Here is a 21797-nt window from a genome sequence, read left to right on the forward strand (position 1 = left end):
CCCACCTCTGGCAATCAAAGCCACTGGTCTGGGAAATGTCTTGTGGCATGATATTTAAGTTGCTCACACGCTGAAGGGTCAGTCTTGGCTGTTTTCATCAGCTTGTTCTTCTGGGATTTTATCTCATAAGTGCCTTCCTGGCAGATTTGTCTGATTTATAACTGGTGGAGACTCAGCGCCTCTGTCCAATTAAGTTTTTTTTTTATTTTCAGTCAAACAACAAAAACAGCCTCCAGATTCGCCCAGTCTCACTGTCACAAAACATCAATCTATGATATAAACCAAATTAACATTTTTGCTGATGAATCTCTTTTGCTGTTAGAAGTCACAACTTTTAAGTTTTGTAAGAACTTCAATAAAACGTAAGATGTAGCATGTTGCCAGATATTAATTCATTAAAGCAAGCTGCTGGATCTAATTTCTACTAAATAAAAATGCGTGCAGTGCATTAATGGTGGCTTTTGTAACAAACCAGCAGAGGACTGCTTTCACTTGATGACACAGGAATTTCTAAAAGGCTTTCCAATGGTGCCAGTGTTTAGGTTCAGATGAAACTATGCTCTTTGGTGAGTACATTAAAGTGGTGACATTTGAATAAAAGCATGGTGGGAGATCACGGCCAGGGTGAAGTGCAGGAACATTTATAGTTATGCTGCTTTCTTTTAGAGCAAGGCAGCGTGTGCAGATTTCTCCAACAGTTCAATTCAATGAAAGTAAATCTCCCCACGCCTCAGAATAATGCTGCGTGTGGTGAGGGGTCTCCAGCGCCGTTTAGCTTTAAAAAGACCGGCAGGCGGTGCAAACAATGATTGAATACAGAAATGCAGCTGAAAACTGCACTATGTGACATGCAGAGATGTTGGAAAATGTCCAAACTTTGTAAATAACAACTTTTTGTTTTATACAATTTCAGTTTTTGCTACTTTTAATATATTGCGTCATTATATTTTGAGAGATATCTATCTCATTCCCTATCTATTTATCTAACTTCATAAATATAAATGTATATGAACCTGAGTAATACGAGTAATATGAGTAAAAACATTATTATTGTTGTTTCTAAATTAATATGAACTTGATTTCTTTGCATTATTTGAGGTCTGAAAGCCCTGCTTTAGATCTCATTTTGTGCAAATAAATACAACATTTTTCTTGGAATTTCAGAGGCATGTTGTCAGTAGTTCATAGAATAAAAGAGCAAAGTTCATTTTACTCAAACATATACCTATAAAAATTAGTATTTATTTGCAGAAAATGAGATATGGTGAAAATAACAAAAAAGATGCAGCGCTTTCAGACCTCAAATAATGCAAAGAAAACAAGTTCATTTTTATTTAGAAACAGCAACACTAGTGTTTTAACTCAGGAAGAGTTCAGGAACCGAGTTCATGGTCTCTTCCTTTTTTCCAGAGCTGTATGTGTCACTAAATGTTAGTTTTATACCAGATGTTGTCTTGAAGCGTGAACAAGATGCCGTAATTTTCTATTCTACCTCAAAGTCAACAGAACACTGTATGCACATTGGAGCATGAAAATAAACACACTGTCTATTGTCACTACTCAATTATTATTAGCCTGTCTGTAGATGATATTTGCTTGCAAAGAGCTGTGATTGAAATTTTGCACGTCTAGCGTTGCAAACCTTCATCAATGTGCACCAGCATGGCTCATTACAGGAAACCAGCCAATTACAGCAATTATCATCTGGCCAACAACTACTACATGAAAATTGAATGAGTCAACACAGATATCTAACCCTGTGCTCAGCGAATGTGTTTTGCTGTAACACACCAGCACAATGGCTGTCTTGTTTGTTTTTGCGAACCCGATCATGCCGTAAAAGGAAAGAGTTTCCCCCTTTTTATTTTAATCAAACTGATCTCTTTATTCTTTAACTGGGTGTTCTGCATTTTGATTCAACTCCCAGTCCAGAAACTATTTCAAATTCCTTTTTTATTCGTCTCTTGTGAGCAGACCATCTCTGAAGAGAAGCATTTGATCTAAACGGAGCCCTGTGGAGCGTTGGGTGCGTTCTGTCCTCAGAGCTGTCGCCTTGTGTTAGCTGGGAGACACATTAATGCCAGGTGTGAACATGTCGAGTGAGTTTGCTAACAATGTGCTGCTTAGCAGTATTGTTTGAACTGCTAATCAACCCAAAGTGGCTCACACTAAGCATATCGCTTCACAATTTTTGTTGTTCTTTGTAGTGACACATAAAGCTTAATCTCAGAAATAAATAATTACAGCATTTAGTAAAATCCATCATTCAGGTTTAAAAAACTGCGAGCTGAGAATTGTTTTTTAGTGACTTAATAACAGGTTGTGCTCTAAATCTCCAAACGTTGCGATGGATATGAAGGACAGAAACTTATCAGAACCAGCACTGACTTTAAGTTACCACCATGGGTTCATAGTGGTTCACAATGCATGGACATAAGATAAGATAAGATAAGATAAGATAAGATAAGATAAGATAAGATAAGATAAGATAAGATAAGATAAGATAAGATAAGATAAGATAAGATAAGATAAGATAAGACTTTATTGATCCCCTGAGGGGAAGATTTTGTTTGACCCAGCATAGCACACAAAAATAATTAAAATAAGTAAATAAATGATAAATATTAAATAAATAAAGTAATAATAATAAACATACAACAATAAATACCAATAGCAGTTAATAAGTTTGACGTACCATAACTTTCTTCAGGTCAATAGAAACAAAACTGAAGTAATTATTTTTGGACCTAAAGAAACTGATCTGAACCTTCAGAGACACATAAAGACAGGTACAAAGCCGGCCTTCTGTCGCCTGAAGAACATTTTCAGGATTAAAAGGACTAATGATCCGGAGAAACTCAGCAATGTGTTTATCTTTAGTCGTGTTGATTACTGCAGCAGTGTCCTCACCGGTCTGACTAAAAAGTCAATCAGGCAGCTGCAGCTGATCCAGAACGCTGCTGCTCATGTTCTCACTAAAACTAGGAAAATAGATCAAATCACCTCAGTTTTAAAGTCCTTCCTGGCTCACTGTTACTCAGAGAACAGACTTTAAAATACTAATGTTAGTTTATAAATCACTTAAGTCTAAGTGCTGTATTATTGCCAAACGAGGTTGTATAAGGTTGTAACAATAATTTGTTACAAACATTTATTTATAAATATGAGACATTGAATAAATGTACTCCAAAACTCTTGCTGTGAGATTAAGCTATACCAATAAAAAACATATACATAACTCCTCTTTTTTACAAGGCTGGCACTGTAGATGTTTCCAACAAAAATATTTGTTACTTTGGAATAATCTGAAATCATCCAATCATTATTGCTCTAAAAATCCAGCTTCTAGCTGCTGAGCACAGTGGACCAACTATGCTGAAGAGCCGGTTTTAGTCCAGAATAAAGTACACACACAGTTGCACATCATTTCTTCCCCCGGCTCTGTGCTGCAGCGCTTTCAATTGGGATTAACACAGTGGACTCTGTGTTACAGTGCCAAGAATCAGCTTTAATTTGATGAGGCCCAAATTCAAAGAGTTCATTAGTAATTAGACACTTGGCTGCTAGCTCTTGCTTGGCAACTGCTTGTTTTGGGTTCATGCTCAGTAAAACTCACGAGTGGCTCAAAGCTCTGCTTCTGAAGATGTGATTTAGTTAGTTGTCAATAAAAGGAGCCGATATGTCAGAGAGACGTTAAGATTTTTTTTTTGTTTTCGTTTTGAGTCTGCTGTTTCCAAGTTCTCTCGACACATTTGATTCCTTCACTTTGCTCCTCCTGCTTGCTAAAAACCATCGGATTAGATTCACAAGATGTTTTAAATCTGTTCGTCTCGATTTGTTAGCCTTTAATTAGCGTTTGGAGCGCAGCCAGACGCTCAGCGAAATGGACTCCAGGGTGTTTGTTTGTCTGATGGTCTGAGCCTCCAGCTGCACTGATATTTACTGCTGATTTCATCACTTCCAAAAAAAAAAAAAAAAAAAAAAATCCCTTTACCGTACTCCAGATTTTAATAACTCACCCAGACTCAGTTCTGAGCATGTTATTCTGCTGAACCATTAAAGTTTAACTAAATGTCTCCTGGCTAAAGCAACCCAGTCAGACAAAATTTAGGAGCCACCAGTCAAACCCAAACACATCTTTCTTGAGGGTCCAGATAGGTGAGGCTTCAGCTGAGTAACTGTGTATAGCCCAGAGCTGCTGCATTGTCAGTGATTGGATGGCTGGGTTTATGGGTCTATGTCTGAACTTTATTATGAAACGTTCAATAAACTGTTCCACTCTGGCAAAGCCCGTCCATTTGAGAGGCAGCGAGATGCCACAGAAAAACCATCATGTTGAGCTTTATAGTCAGTTTTCTGTCCTTTTTGATTTATTCAGGAATATTATTTTAAGCTCCAGCTGAGCAGAGAAAAAGTTTACTGATAAAACTTAGAAACCTTTCTGGACGGTGTGAAAAATGAAACTGAGGTTGACTTTTTGTTCAGAAGCAGGTGACTGTTCTATTTCAGGATTCTGCAGACTCATCACCCCATGCTAAATTAAATGGCATTAAATATGCATGTAAAATAAAAGTGAATATCTATGGGGGAATTTTTCTGCCATAAGAGCACATATTTTCAGTTCTGCACACATTTTCAGTCTGAAAGCGGGATTTCATGTCTTTTGTACTCAAAACTTTTAATACTGTTGCTTGCATTTTTATTTTGAAAGCAGGACTTCATGTCTTTCTCTCTTCTTGCTTCTCGAACAAAATACACCGTCGCCTGGCAACCTCTCAGCCAATAGAATGAAAGTGTTCTACTGGGTGCGTTTGTTTCCCTGTAGCGGGTATACCCATAGACATAATATAAGAGAAACCTTATAAACCTTATATTATGTCTATGGGTGTACCTATGTGGTTGCTATCCATTGTAACAACCTGCGTCATCCACTGGACGTAGGGAGTTGATTGGGTGAACAAACTCCTGCCTAATAAGGTCAGTAGCTGTTAGCGATCAGTAGCACACTGCTAGCGCAAGCTTAGTGTAAAATGGGGCAGAACGCTGAGGCCATTGCGTCCTGATAAGCGCAAGAGGGAAGAAAAACAACAACCACGACGGACTATAATGAGGATTAAGTTGTTAATATGCTGCTCCGGTCGGACAACAACTTCATATGTGTAAGCTAAGCTCCACCGTTAGCATCCATGTTTACTTCCGCAAACACAGAACTCTTCTTCTTTTTATGGCGGTTGGCAGAACACTGAGAACGCTGACGTTATTGCGCCCTCTACAGCGCATGCGGGACCCTTTCAGCTCGTTTGCCCGTTCACACTGCAGAACACACACAGGTCGCATGAAGCCTGAACGGCCACGGTAAAAAAAAAAAAAAATCGGAATTGGGTCACGTCAGGCTGCAGTGTGAACGCAGGCTATGTCTGGGCGTGAAGAGACGTTTTTAGTTTAGTAAAAGCATTACAAGCTTTGAGAAGAAAGACATGAAACCCTGCTTTCAAACTGAAAATGTGTGCTCTTGGATTATGGCAGAAAAATTCCCCCATAAGTATGTCTCTTTTTCCTCTCTGTTTCTCTCTCTCTCTTTCTCCAGGTATGAGATCAGGGACATACACCTGGTGGAGGAGAGTGTTCTGGAGAGCCTGAAGCTCAAAACCGACTTCCAGAACTTCAAGCCGAGACCTTTCAACATGCGGGAATTCTACGACCGCACCGGCCACAACCTCAACGACATGCTGCTGTCCTGCCACTTCCACGGCACAGAGTGCAGACCGGAGCACTTCAAAGTGGTGAGTTTCTCTCCTCCAGTGGGTTTATTGTAAGGCTGTAAGCCCTCGGCATCAGGGCCGTCAGGAGCTGCCAGTAAATATTTGGAAGCTGGATTGCAAATATTAGAGCCAACGTTTTTTTTATTTTTTTATTTTTTTCCACACACATTACATGTTAGCCTCTTTGTTCTACCTCTTTAGCTTTTCACACAATGTTCAGAACCAACCAAAGCCCAAGCAAATGAGACTGGTCAGTAGAGGCCAGAAAACAGAAAAGATGAAACATCACAAGGTTTAAACTTTCATATTTTTTCTGTTCATAGATGCTATTCAGGTCCTGGACCATTAGAAAGCATAAAATACAAAATGGGTTGCAAGGAATTATTTCACTCTGAGTAGATGGTGAGAAGTTTTCAACCCCTGGTTGCGGTCATAAATGCCATTTTAATGTTAATGGTTATAATCTTTTCAAGCCATCGTTTTTAAAGGGTGACGTCATTACGCAGCTAATAATAATAATTGAGCAGTGAGAATAGAATTTTGGTATATATGGTGACCAAATAAGTTGGAATATAAAATGAGTGAAATTTGGATTCATGTCCTTTAAATATTTGCTTTTTGTATTAATCAAACATTTGACATAATCGTGCCTGAATGTTTGATCAACTTGTCGTTTAAACTGGTTGTTTTCGGAACCTGGCCTTTAAATAATGGATGATGGTCAAGAAGTTAAATGTTTTTTTTTTTTTTTTTTTTTGCTGTTGGTTTGAAGTGAAACTGAAAAATCTGGAGGAAGTTATTGAATTATCATTGCACCCACTTTGCAACACACTAAAACAGCCTACAGCATCATGCTAGCACCGCCTTGCTACTTGGTCCAGTGATTTTGGGTTTGAGAGTCTCACCATCACCTCTTTGAAACATAATTTTTTTCTCCTTTAATCATTAAACTTTGCTTTAATGGAGCTGCCATTTCTGCTTTTACCATCTTATTTCTGTTTACACTCTCAGTGCTTGGTGGTATAAAACACTCTCTTGTTCCAGCTGCTTTTGGATCCTGGGTGATTCCTGGGCTTTTCCTGAACATCCTAACCAAATTCCTGTTATCTCAGAGTTATTCCATTGGACTTTGTTGCAAACATGTTTAGTGGACCCCGCCTAATCGTGCTGCAGTATTTCCGTTGTTTTCTCTCGTGGAAATGTTTCATCAAAGGCCGACCACGGCGTTTGTTTACTTTAAAATGGAGGTCTGTGATGAATGATGAGGTTCTGACTGTTAAAACTCTCCAACCAGTCTGTGAAATGTCACTGAGAAACATTACGGTGGTTAAACTCGGATCATAGACTAGAATGCTTAAGTCATCACCTTGGCAGTGTAATTTATGTGCCGCCCCTAAAACTGAAGCGGTATTAATTAGATATATTATTAACATCTGCCCACACAGATGTTTTACCAGGATAACTACTGGAGCCAGAACTAAAGTGCAGATACTTTCCAGCATAGTGTGGAGTTGTACAAAGCAGAATTAAGGTTATATTTTACGTGCTGCAGATTGTGAGCGTGTTTGGAAATGCAGATGATTTTCTTCACCTCTATAACAAAGAAAATCCCTAAAGTCCCGATGATAATTAACCTGGGTTGCAAAGTTTCTAAAAAGAAATCCAAACCAGGCATGGCGATCTCTTCCTTTTTAAAAATTTGGTCAACATGGACGTGGTTTAATTTTTAATAGGGTTATCATTAAAACATATACTTCTTTAGATCATTTTTAGTATTTCCTTATTTCTCACTTACATTTTAACAATATAGTTTCTGTTTTCACTCTTTGTACGTGCAAAGAGATAAAACTTTTATCTCTTATGGTGCTGCTGAGCATTCCCTCCTGCTTGAGCGCTGCTGTTTGTTCACTGCTGGTTTAAAACACTGAATCCAACATTTTAACCATCAAAATGACCCAAAATCAAAAACACCCATTGTCACCTGGTGCTGTGTAGCTGCTGAAAGACGTTCTTAATTCCCAGTGTTTGAAAACAGTCTCTAAAATTACACTGTGAACTTAATTACATCTAATATAAATTGCAGGTCCTTTCTGTTTTCTTATTTTTTCTGACTGGATTTTATCCACTGACTTTGCTTACATCCACACTAAACTTATTCCGTTTTATTGGGTTTGTATGTCACATAGACCAACTAAGAGTAGAGAATAAAAATTATTTCACCAATAAAATATCTTAGCTTTACATTTGTTTTCATCCTCCTTTAGTTTGACACATCTAAATAAAATTTAGTGTAACCTATTGCCTTCAAAATTCAACAAATTGCCAATTCTCAAGAACATCTGTTCAGTGAATTTTCTCAATATTACGCTTTGTAAACCTACCAAGAAGAAGAAATATCCGAAATTTAGAGTTTGTTTGATTATACACTCCTCAAAGCACATATTTATGGAAAAGTAAGAAGATAAAAATCAACATTTGTCAAAAGTTATGTAGGGTGCAAAACAATAATGTTAAAGACAGGGATCTAGATTTATCTTAGATTATTTTCAGGCCTTTTGCTTTTCAGTTTGTGGATCATTAAGTCTTATCTCAGCTCATTCTGCGTTAATTAGTCTCCTCCTTTATTTCCCTGCTTTTTCCTCTGATTAGTTCATCTGGTTCCTTTGTGATTTTCCACCCTGCCTCAGTATTTAGGTTCCTGGTTTTTCATTATTCATCACTCGGTTCTTTCGTTTACTATCCACAATCGATGACCTTTTGTCCCTGCAGTTTTCCCTGTAACTTCCTCTTATTTTATTAAAGCACTCTGTTTAGCCACAGTTTTCTCTACATTTGGGTCCTTTCTAGTCTCAACCATGACTGCTTTCTATTCCATAGCCTTACCAGCTCTCTGCTACTTCCATTAATTAACAATAAAATAAAAGTGTGCGGTTGCAATGTGACAAAATGTACTCGCTTATGAGGAGAAAGGTTATCATATTTAACTAACAAACTAACAAAATAATGAAAACTGAAATAAATAAAAACAGTAATTCAAAGGGAAACTATTACTAACTGGAACTATATTGTGTGTTTATGAAACTAAAACATATTTAAATTATAGATAGATAAAATATCCTTTGATTTTGTGCTTATGAATCGCTTTATTACACTGCTGGAAATTACGGTCGTCCATATTCGGTTTTTATGCTAGTCTGCAAAATGGTGACACCAAAAGCTGAGAGAAAACCTCATTTGGTTGTCCAATAATAATTTAATACATTTTTTGTTGAAATGTTGTAATCATTACCTAAATGATATAAATATAATCACAACACAATCATTTTAACCTGTTTGTTTTCAGCACCGAAAAATAAAACCAAAGTATGAAAAAATTAAATCTGCTACTTTAGTCTACTTTAGTTTTAATTTTAGTTAGTTTTTATAAAGTTTTAATAAAAGCTAAACTGCACTTAATTAATAATAACTAATACAAACTAGCAAACACAATTAAAACTACGTGAATTACACAAATAAAAATTATAACCCTGATTACGGGAGAAATGTTTTATTTTGCAGAAACATTCTTCACTTTTTTTAAATCAATTTCTGTACATCAACGGTGTCAAACTCATTTTCATTTTGGGCCAAATCTAGATTGTGAATGCTCTTAAAGGGTCGGTTGTTCCAGAATGTGTTGATAAAACCTGTTCACAAACTGCTAAAATATCAATGAATTATTAAAATTAAATAATATTATTGAACATCTTTTCAGTCCCACCTGGATTTTGTGATTCTTTTTGCTATGAAAATCAATATTTGCAATATTTACGCGTATTTATGACGGTAAATGCGACTTTTTATTTTTTCTGTTTAGCTCATGGACTGCAATTTGACATCAATTAAAGCTGAGGCAGCTGTTTAGTACAAGTAAGAAAGTTTTGACAATTTTTGAGAAAAAACTGCAATAAACTCCCAACAGATTGATATAATTTGGCAGTAAACAGATAAACACTGCATTGATTTGACTGAAAGCATAATATTTAAGCTCACTTAGTGTCTAGTCTCGAATTTAGAGGGCCACACAAAAAGCTGTGGCGTGCCGGATTTGGCCCACAGGCCTTGAGTTTGACACCTGAGGTGCACATGCTTTGACATAAAACCTTTGCGATAAAGAAATGTTGAGAACTGTAACTGAAGTTAGCATGTTGGAGCATGTCCACTGGTTTTCTGTTCTTCTGTCTAATGCAACTCAGTGTTCCTGCTTGCTGCTTTTCCAGACAAAAGTAATAAAGTTTCTTAAACTGTGACCACCGTTTAACTTGTCTTCAAGTTGCATCACAACAAGGCCTCTAATGAGTTTGTTTTCCCCTGAAGTGAGAACAGGAAGCATAATTTCCACCACCAAGCGGTCCCTTTGAGTCGTGGGAGGAAGCTTGTGGTTGCGTGGTGCTTTAATGATGCCGGAGCAGAGAGCATGTCTCCTTAACCCGACCGTTGCATCACTTCTCTGCACCGATGGGCACGTCTTTTCCAACATTTGATTAGTTCTGCCTCGGCTCTTTCAGATGCTGAAATATGAAATGTGGAGACGTGACCGCCTGGAACATGAGGCGCGCCTCTGATTCCTGCTGAAGCATCTCGCTGATCTCTCCGTGTTTCAAATAAATCGAAAATAATGACAGCTTCTCGCAGTTGGATCAGTCCAAGAATGATTCTCCCATTCCTTTCCTTTTTTATTTTTCATTTTATCAAAATGTAATAGATGCTGCAAGGAAGGTCTGAGAAAATTAAATTTGGCGAGAACAGAGTGACAGCGGAAAGGTGCTCAGCCCCCGGAGAGGTTTAAGGTCTTGATTTCTTCCCTCTCATCATCCTTTTCTAATCTACATCACATCACATCCACCAAACTGTAAAACACACCTCCTTTGAAGGCCGCCTTTGATGCGAGGCATTGTTAATCTTTACGGCGTTCCACGGCAATGTGCCTGATGAATAAAGAAAGAGCCATATCCCAACTGGCTGATCTTTGTGAAAAGATCAAACCGAGAAACGAGGGCAATAAGACTCTGCCTCATGCTGTTTGTTAAAAGAGCGCAGAATCAGCTCCCAGTGATATAACGGGATCTGCTCTGTTTTAAATAAATAAGATAAAAAAAACAACAAAAAAAGTATTTTTAAACAAATACTGAAATAAAGAGTATAAACCCTCTTTAATATATATATATAAAAAAGAGGTTTATATATTATATTTTAGCTGCAGTTGATAAGTGGAGTCCCTGCAGAGGAGAATTACACCGTCATTGTTTGGACTTGACAGGTTTAAGAATTTTTTTGGGGAAATATAGCTTGAGTTTAATTAAAATCGGAGTGAATGTTTTCCTTTTAATGAATGCACTAAAAAACGGAGCTGCTGCCAAATTTACCAACCTGTAAATCTTAGTCATTAATACGCTAAAACGTCCCACTGACTTTGACAGAAAAGAGTGCTGAGCTGTCAGATTCAGAAGTGTGAGCGAGGCACGATGATGACGTGGTAAACAGGGAGCGTTGGCGGCCATGTTGGACACGTTTGTGTTTGTTTTGGGACAGAATCTGATAAACGACACATTAAATCTGGTACCTTTTTAATTTCATGTTCTGTTTGGTAAGAGCTTGGTAATTTTACAAGACCCAAACCAGATGTGCAACATAATAGCTTCATCAGTTAAAGGGACACCGTTGTGTAATTTATAAACTGGCTGGAAAAGAGAGCGTGTCTCACAACAGGAGTAATCTTTCTACATTTTGTGAAGTTATTTTAATATTTTTATTTTATATTTGTGCATTTGTTTTTGACTTTTCTGTGCAAATAGTTTGTAGAATCATCTTTTGTAGCAATCACAGTTTCCTGACCCACATGGAGAATCACAAATGGGCCTCAAAATGAATAGTAAAATGAGTTAAAATCACGAACGTGCAAATCAGAGAAGCTCTGAGTTCGTATTTCAGCGAAATCTGAGGATGAGAGGAGATTTTAGAATGACAAGGGAGTTTAGGAGGATGAATGTTGAAGCGGGTTTGTGGTTCCAGGTTCGAAGGTTGACGTGACAGAGGGATGGAGGTCCAGACTGGTTGATGAAGATGACATGAAGCAAAGATTTGTGTTCTAGAAAGGTTCTGGGAATCATTGAGGGAAAACGGAGCGTGAGGTCCGGGTGACTCTGAACAGAGAAAACTGGAGGATTTCCAGCCGGAGATAATCGAGCAGCAGTGGGCGACCATGGAGCATGTCTCTGCTTCTGAGGTTCTTGGTGAAAAGATTGAGAGATTGTTGATGAAGCCAGCAAGACAAGAAATGAGCTGGAACAAGGTAAGATCGGAAACATCAACAACGAAAGACTGGAAATGCTTTTTTTGTGGGTTTTACCTTCCAGCTTTAAGCATTAAGAGATTATGACTGGACAATAAATCAATAATATCTATAGACACATGATCAATATCAATAGATAATATTCAATAATTTCACTGAACTCTGATCCAGAAGCGCACAGCATTCTGGGGAATGTAGGCAGAGGAAAGGCTTTAGTGTGCTAACAAAAGTTTTTGGAATCAACTCACTCACTCACTCTTTGGTTACTTAGCAACAACTAACTCACTCACTCTTTGGTTACTTAGCAACAACTAACTCACTCACTCTTTGGTTACCTAGCAACAACGTGTTGAGTAACTTGCTCAGCAGCAGTTTAAGGTTTTGCCACCGTGCCTCAAAACTGCTTAAAAATAATAAAAAAAAATCAACATCTTGGAGTGAAAATTGCGGATAAAAGGGAAAATGCCACCAGTTTGGGAATATTTAAGATATTTAAAACCCCCAAAAAACTAATCAATAATTATCAATATCGACTGATATGAAACGCTTACATTGTGATAAGTTTTTTAGATTTTTTGGAGAATAAAACTTTGGTCCATTTCTTTGCAGAATATCTCAAGTTCATTGAATGTGAATTTTCAAGTCTTGCCATGTTTGGTCTGAACTTTGACTGGGCCATTCTAGTAAATTAGCTCTGGTTGTAGGTTTAGAGTTGTTCTTCTGTTGTGAGCATTTTCAAATCTTTTGCAGCTTCTGGCAGGTTTTCTACCAGCGCTTTCCTGCATTTAGTCCAGTTTCATCTTCCCATTAAGCCCCGACTAAAAATTTATCCCCACAGGATAATGCTTCCACTACCATGTTTCATCATGGGTTAGTTAATCGATTTTATCAATTGATTATTCTGACCATTAATCAGTTAATCAGATTTTAAAAAGATTTTTCATTAACCACTGAAACATTTTTTACACAGCATTAAAAATGTATTAAAAGATGCAAATGTTAAAAATGTTTCTTTAATGTTTATTGGTCTTTAAAAGGGGAAACTTGCATAATTATTCGGACAATTTATCCTCCAGCTACATTTGTTATTTTGACAGGCCCGCCCATCACTGCTGCGATTGTGAGACTCCTGCAGAAACGCTCCCACCTGATCAAGTTTCTTTTTCTGAAAGGGTAGGGGGATTTGACACACTAAGCTAACTCCTTAGATAAATAGAAATAAGTACATAAAGTGAAAATATTTTGAAAGCTCAGAGCAATCTGAGTCATTTGTGAAGTCCTTTTGCTCCGAGCTGCTCTCCAAGGACTGGATAAATGCTTTGCCAGTTGCAGCAGAGTTATCAGGAGCCCTCAGCGCCCCTCCTGAGCTCCTCAGCGTTTGAGGAGAATCATCATGGCTAATTGGACTCTGAGGTATTTCTGGTGTTGACAGCAAACTGTACTCATTTTACAACCCACTCACCAGTGAACTCCAGCAAAGGGGAACCAAGAGAGAGTCCCACTCTGACAAGAGCTTCTCTTGGTCTAATGCCTGGCCCTTTTTTGTTTGTCAAGGAATCTGACAGCTGTACCCCGGGAATAGATGTGCGTTTGTGAGCTCCCTCCTTGCTGCAGAAGTGACAGTTGCCTTCTAATTTCTGTACTCTGATTGCAGCTGTCATGTCTCAAGTAAGAAACATGCATTTGGAGTTGCTGCAGACAAAATGAGAGATATGTCAAAAAAAAGAGAGGAGGCAGCCTTGGAAAGCTCTGGATTTTTATATTTCATGTCTGGAGATGTGTTCAGAAGTCAGACATGGAAAACTTTAAGGATAATTCTGCTCACTTTAAATTCTTTAAATTTTGGTTATATGTCTCCACTCCTTAAACACAAGTGTTTAAAGAATTAGAGAAATCTAGAGGTGAACACTTTCTGCTTGACGGGACCATAGGTTCTGGATTATCCAGCTCACATTTACAGTTTATAGATTAGTTTACGGTGCTTGTGGAGGAGAAACAGGCCCACAGCATCACAGAACCGCATCCAGACTTAATCATAAGAATAGTTCAAATGTTGACATGAAAGAAAGAGCCAAACGATAGAAAGATGTCCTAAGGAGAGACAATCAGAATAAAAGGGGTTTAAAGCAAATGGGTCTGACAATAGCTGAACGCAAGTCAGGAGTATAAATACAGCTGAGGATTATTACTGTGACAGAGAGGGCAAAATAATTGACTGAAATAGACATAAAGAATTATTAAGACTATAACTAAACATTAAAGCATGAAAGAAACACAGAGAATAACAAAATCTAGCAGCAACTCAAAATATAAAAACCAGAACTCAGGAGAAACTGAGCTTGAATTTCGACATATCGTAGCAGAATGAACTGCTTTTCCGTATTTTCAGTCTTAGCTTCACATCAAACCTCTGAACTGTTTGTTGAAGAAAATCTTGATCCACCCGTAGCAGTTCCAGTTACGTTCAAGTTAACAAAAGGACATTTTTACATTTGTGAAAGTATAAAACAGGACAAAAACAACCAGTTAGCTTGCAGGTGGTGTTTAATTTGTTGCTATGAAGACTTGGTAACAAGAGACCAATGTTTACTGCAGTTCCCTAAAAGTGGACTTTGGAGATTTCATTTCACCTCCATTGCTGTCCTGCTGACTATTAGTGCTGACAAGATAAATGTGGTTTCTCCTGCAGCCTAGAGGCCGGCGACAAAAAGAAACGAGCCTCTGCAATACTTCATATTTATTCCCCGGGGGGGGAAGTTGTATATTACTAATTGTATTTTCCTAATTAGGCATACGTTTTACCGGTTTTTACACATCTTTACTAGCGGTACCAATAAATGTGCCTGGTGCTGTATGCATGTAACCAACTGAAGGCCTTTTGGTAATGTATTTTCTCATGCTACCTTCAGGGAGTTGATTCTTACAGTGGCTTGGTATGAACTGACCCAGTTTCAATGTGGAACGTATGAAGTGTCTGGAAAATATTCAGCAGGACTCTGCACTGACTGCAGAAGGGGATTTCAGTGGCACTGAAAGTTTTATTGGGCCGTAGGATTGCTGTTGTACAGTAGACACACTCGGAGTGTCTAGTTAATTATTTGACTGCTGGAGAGTTCATGTGCTGATGATCTTGAATTCTTAAGGAGTAACCCTGCAGGGGACACTGAGCTCAGATTTCTCTGACAGCTTCGGCAGTCTGGGGAGCTGGAACAGAGCCAGGCAGGAGGAGGGTGTCTCATATCTCATTTGGCAAAAATATTCTTAAGGCTTGCATCTCCTCTGGGTTTTTAGGGCCTGAGGCGACAGATGTGAAGCGCAGCCACCACCCACAGCGCCCAGCGGCTTTGGGTCAGCACAGCTGCTCTTCGCAGTCTGGCTTCTGAAACTGTCGTCGTGTGGCGAGCGAGAAAATGTGTGCCAGCTCTTGATGATGGTGTTTATCCTGGCTTTTCTTTCCCCTCTCTGCCAAAGGTCTTTGACAGTTTTCTGCATTTACCCTTCATCACTTTTCGTGCACAGCAAACTCCTCACATCCTCTCCCATGGGCATGACGATGCTCATTATGCTTTCATCTCTCGTCTTTGTTCTCTCTCCTCCTCTACATCGCTTCTTTGCCCTCCTCTTTGTTCTTGCCGCTCCCATTATACACTCCTTTGACTTCCCAAGTCACAAGCTTTTGTTTAAGTAAAAAAAAATAGAAATGCTAAACATTGGGATGAGCAGAATTAGACAATAAACAGGAAATTAAATTTCCTCCTGCCACCATCAGCAGCAGTGATGAACTTATGAACACCTTTGAGAGATTAATATTTCCCCCACAGTGCTGAAGAAGAGGTATTTACTGCTGACCAACCCCAAACAGTGATTGCTGCCACATTATCCAGGTCGCCGTAAACGCTCAGCACAAATAATAGATGCTTTATATTAAAGTCAGACTTTATAACATAACAGGAACCCCAAAGCAGTACTTTATTACAATTATTTTAAGTTAACGATTAATTGATAAGCAGCCATTTTCTTAGAAACCTGAGTTCTCTCTTGTACCAAGAGGTTTCACCGTCTTTCCATAATATAAACCTTCTATAAGATGCTGAATTTACAAAAGAAAACATAAAATTTTAACATTATTTTCTGTCAACTGTAGTAAATACTGACTGAATAAACAGAAAATTATAGTTCTCTTACATTTGTTGGTTTTTGGATGATAAGCTGACGCTGCTTCGTCATGTAGCTCGACTGAATGAGCGTTACTAAAATTAAACTTATAGAGCTTGTTGAGTATTTCTATGTAAAAAAAAAATAACTGCACAACATTCATTTTGCATCCCTCACTTAACTCCATTTGGACCGTTTTCTTTTACCATTCTAGTATGGCTCCACCATCTTTATTTCTCTACCAACTGGCTCTGCTTAAGAAGGACCCATGGTGCCCTCTTCTGGATGACAGTCAAACTACAACACCAAAAGAGGGCCTAAGTGGATGTTTTTAGTAAATCGATTGGAACTAATAGACATTCAATTGACAATTAATTGTAAGTTGATTCATTATTTGCAACCCTAATAAGGACATTAAACAATCACCCACCTCTATGATGCAGATAAAATCCCTCTACTTAGTATTAAATCTGACAATTTACCTATTTGTTTTGTCTCAATCTGTTATTTGGCTTCATTCACAGTTTTAATGTTTGAAACACTTTAGTTGTGCGCTAATTAGTTGATTTTGAGGGTTCTTCTCTCAGTTCAAACATCCACTCAGAAGAGTGTTGTTTCTGCACCTGTGTGATGCTGATATTTACTGTAGAAAAACACCTCAGGGTCTGCCGAGAGTGAAATCCTGTCACCAACGACTTCATGGTGCGTCTCTAATCAGCAAAGCTAATAAAAAAAACCTTCATGTAAAATTATTTCAGATCAGTCATCTACAAATATTGATCCCAATCATTCTTCCAATTAAACTCCAACATGCGCTTCAATAGTCCCAAACAAATCTGCTCATCTGAAGACATTTTGGTTCCTCTTTGTCTTTTTTTTTTCTTTTTCTACAGCATCTCAATGTCTGATTTTAGGATGGATCTGTGTAGCTACCTCCGTGTCCCCGATGCCAAGATGGGGGAAACACTTTTTATGGAGACATCTCAGACTGAGGAAGAAGGACAGTGGGGCTGAAAATAGCATTGGGCTGGCTGCACCGCTGTGCACATGGTTTATTCATTCTGAGGATTAGTGCAGGTGACTTAAGGGCCCGGTTCTGTGTGAGCTGGTGTCAGGCTTGCAAAGCGCTATCTGGTACTGAGACGGACTGGTTGGACTGAGGAAGCTGGGGAGGAATGATGCTGCAGTTCAGACTGTGAAGCATTGCTGCACTCAAGCGACCACGAATCAGCCCAGATGCATATTTTTAGAAGTTTCTAGACTAGCTGGCTAGTCATCTTCAATAATGAGAATAGTTAGTCATGTGCTGAAATTTTTGTTTTCTCGTGAGCAGATTTAGAAGTGAACTCGGATGCAGGATGCATGAATCATGGAGGTTGAAAACGCCAAGTGAAAACTTGTTAAAATAAACATAGGATAAAAATCCTTCATCCCAAAGAAGAAAACACTGACTGAATCAAAAATTTAAATCTGAAATCAAAACGGAAGTACACAAACGCCGGCTAGGAACAGGAATAAAGTGAAGACTTTAATAAGAAAAACACTGAGATTTTTATAGAGCCATAACTTATGCATCACTTCATCTTCTGTCTATGACCCAAAAAAGGTTACCCCAATCCCTTAAAGGCACCACAAGATCTGGACCAGAGAAAACTAACTCTAAAAATACGTCTTTTCTAATTCATGTTTTCAATCTGATAGCTTTATGTGATATTTTAGACTGACAGCAGCATGATATAATTCATTATTGTGGCATTTTCCTCACCTCTTCCTGCCCCATCTTCACTAGGAACGGTTGAGATGCAAGGCAGCGGTGAGCTAACGTGTAGAGACATGCAGAAAAAAGGTGTCCTAAATACGTCTGAAAGTCCAGGACAAAAAAGCCCAGAGGAACAAGATCGTCACCTCTTACTTAAACTTGATCTCATCACATCTTAAGCAGCTCGTGGAGAAGAATTGGGAGGATAAAAGAGGATTGTTCGTGGAGTTGTGTGAACAGATGTGACCTTTACAGAAGTCGTTTTAGTCAGCTTTCACATTCAATGAGACCAGTTTGTAAGAAGAGTAATACCATATCTCCTGCTTAAACAGCAGAGATCTGAATTATGATGGTGTGTCATAATTAAACAATCAGCTCTGAGCAATTTGGGGAGGGGGAGAAACTAACTTTTAATAGGAGTAATAAAGCTCCCATCCTCAGCAGAACAAATTGCAGTAAGTATTTTTCATCCCACCAGAGGAATTTTGACAGATTTTGGCAGATTTGTGCATAAATAGGCTATTTAAAGTCATAGTATGTATCAAAAATAATGTCAGTTCAAGTTTTGAATTTTGATTGACTTGTGTCGTGTGAACTTCTTGGTGTGTTCCAGGTTATTTTCCTCTTGGTAGCCAACATAAGTTTGCTGGTCAGACATTTTCTTTCAGGATTTTCTAGTAGACACCATTATTTCCAATAGGTATAGTCATCTAGTTCCCGCAGCACCAAACCATCACAGTAATGTCAGATGTCAGGTTGCCAGGTTGGTTTGGATATTGTTCTTTTTTCCATAATAAATGTAACTTTTTGTAGGCTGCATTTGTCTGATACTCAAACTACTTGGATGATTGGAAACATGTAAGCGTTGAATATAGATATATAATGGGACAAATAAAATTTAATGACGTTGTATCTTAATACAGCTACAGCCTTCAACAGACTCCCGTCTTCCACTTTCTGGCAATTTGAAACAGAAGATCTTCCTGAGATGCTAGACTAATGCTGGCATGCTTACTCTGTAACAGATATTTACTCATGACAGTTTAACTTGTAAAATCTTTCTAGGTAATTGCAGACAATTGTCTGCAGACAAAACTTCCACAAGTTTCCTCCTGCATCATGTTTTAAACGTAATAAAATTTAATTACTTGTGTTTCAAAAATCTGGCAGATCATCAACAGCTTAAGTGAATTGTGCCAATCAAGTCCTCTCATTACTGAAACACATCTGACTTGAGAGCCTTTATGAAAGTGCTACAACCAACAGGAAAAAATAAACAAGATTAGAAACAAAGGTTACAGCCCAATGTTTTAATTTGTAGCAACAGTGCATCAATGGAAACCGAACAAATCAGATTTACTTTCCTTTTTTTAAAAGAGATGATGCTCTAATGAGCCTTGAAAACAAGCAGATGGGCATTAAATGAAAGATTTCCCAAATGCAAATGAAATTAAACTAGAATCCTCAGAGCAGTTGTACAGTTAAAGCAGGTTATTGAGTGAGATGCACACACACACACGCACACACACTCACCATCTCCCCTCAGTAATCCTGTATTATAAATGCTATCAAACATTGCTGATTGATAGCAGATAACAAGTAAACCGGTAAACAATCAAATAATCCTGCCACAGTACAAACAGGAGCTGGCAAAGACACGAGAGCTGAGAGAAGCAGCTCGGCATTTTCAAACAAATCCTGCTTTCATGTGTTGTTGTTGTTTTTTTTTTTTGTTTTTTTCCCGTTTGTGTAAAAAGCACACAGGAGCTGTGGGCAGACAGACGAGGGGGCCTCTGTGTGTAACAAGGTCGCAGAGATGGACGCAGGGCAAGGCAAAGTGAGAAAGGACAGATGGGAGCAGCTGTAGTGACAGGTGAGGATGTAGCCGGTACGAAGCCAAGGGCTCGGCATGAGGCAAGGGCGAAAGGATGAAGGAGAGGGAAGTGAAGGAAAAAGAGCTGGAGGCATTTTGGCCAGCAAAATAAAAAAAAAAAACTAGAATTATAATATGAAGAGTTGGAAGAAGAAATACTAACTCTAACACAGCTCTAATGAGTATTTATTATGCAGGAATATTCTCTCTCCTCATATTAAACACATTTATTAGTGTTGGTACTGGTGGTCTGCTTGACTAATTATGTTTCTAAAAATAAGGATATTTTTTAAAAACATATAATAAATTAAAGGGGACCTAATGTACTTCTATTTGGGTCTCATTTTTTGGTAAAAAAAAAAATAATTGTTGGTGCCTGGAATATGAGCCGTTTCAAATACCTTCTGAATTTAACGTCACAAATCAGCAGGCACTGCCCGTCACCTAGCAACCTTAGTGAAGTCCAGGCCGTTACCTAGCAACCCCAGTGAATATAAGCCCGTCACCTAGCAACCCAAGCAGAATTCCAGCAGTAAAATGTTAACATTTACTCTGTTAAAATTTAACAGAGTAAATTAATTTACTCTTTTACATTTACATGAGTAACTTTTTGGACAAATGTACTTTCAGGAGTAGTTTTTATTACTCTTTTACTTGGGTAATATTACTATGAACCACTGCTACTCCTACTTTGAGTAAAATTTCTGGATATTTTGCAAAACAACTTAAATGAAAGAAAAAAAACATACTTTAATCAAAAATGTATGAGACACAGACACACGCATAGATACTTTCACATACTTATTTCATATATAGGCCTGTATTTGATCACAATCTTTGTTGCTATCATGCTACTTTCTATCTGCTGAGCCCACTATATGGAGATAGTGAACATACAGTGAACAGCTTACATCACTGATGGAAGTACTTTACCCTTTTCTAACTTATTACCTATTGTATTACTTTCATATGTTTATTTATTGATAATAACTGTTTAGAAAGTGTTTCTCCTGACTGAATTAGTTATTTTGTTATTAATTTGTGTTAATTTAGTCTTTAAAATGTAAATATTTGCACATAATTTCACACCAGTCTGATCCCATCGTTGTTAAATATGACATCATTGGTTATGCTTAAACATTTACTCAGTTTTTTCTTACTCTTACCATAATAATTTCCTGGGTAGCTTAATTTTACTTTTACTTGAGTAAAAATAAGTTGAAGTGGAGTTTTTCAGGTACCTAACAGTCACGTTTTAGGACTGTGGGAGGAAGCAGGAGTACCCAGAGAGAAACCTTGCATGCACAGGAAGGACATTTAAACTCTATGTAGAGAAATCCTGGGCTATTCACTATTGAAAAACAGATAATGTATGTATTATCTGTCTGCCATGGCCATCCGAGTCTGTGAACAATGCTACCGCTGCTCCTGTCCGAAGTTGACATGTTGGAAAGGTTAACCAATCAAATGCCTGTTTGACAAGTACTGCAGTTCAGCACCGAAAATAATAAAAAATATAAGAACACAACCAGAGTACTCACTCCTGACGATGTATGTGTGGACGTCCTTTGGAGTAATAGTTTGTTGAACCACTTTTTGATTCAGTTTAAACATTTCGTTTTCTTTGTTTGGAGTTTATCTGGATCTCACAGCTTGACTCAAAGCGTTAGCTCACCTGGTAAAGCTTTTCAAATCTAACGCATTGTCAGGATGTGATTTAAGTGGCTGATTCAATTTTATTGAGGTGAAGCTGCTGCTTTTTTAGCTTGGATGCATGTTGTGATTTATGGCAACTGAAATATTGCTTTATCTTCAGCTTTTTAAAAGGATTTGGGTCCAAACTGATTGGCATTTGGAACTATTTATAACTAACTAACTTAATTATTTGTAATTTCATCCATCTTGACACAAATAATC

General features: G+C 38.0%; 1 protein-coding gene across 1 annotated transcript in view; it reads left to right on the plus strand.

Annotated features, from left to right (window-relative positions):
* The window catches only part of LOC106964808 (acid-sensing ion channel 1-like), a 79479-nt gene that overhangs the window by 3635 nt on the left and 54047 nt on the right, over nucleotides 1-21797 (plus strand). The window contains exon 2 of the mRNA XM_015060518.1: nucleotides 5588-5783. Coding sequence (XP_014916004.1) covers nucleotides 5588-5783 — 196 coding nt within the window. The remainder of the gene's footprint in view (nucleotides 1-5587; nucleotides 5784-21797) is intronic.

The sequence above is a fragment of the Poecilia latipinna genome, unplaced genomic scaffold (assembly GCF_001443285.1).
Source record: "Poecilia latipinna isolate Pla-1442-1.1 unplaced genomic scaffold, P_latipinna-1.0 Scaffold1722, whole genome shotgun sequence".
NCBI classification, from domain to species: Eukaryota; Metazoa; Chordata; class Actinopteri; order Cyprinodontiformes; family Poeciliidae; genus Poecilia; species Poecilia latipinna.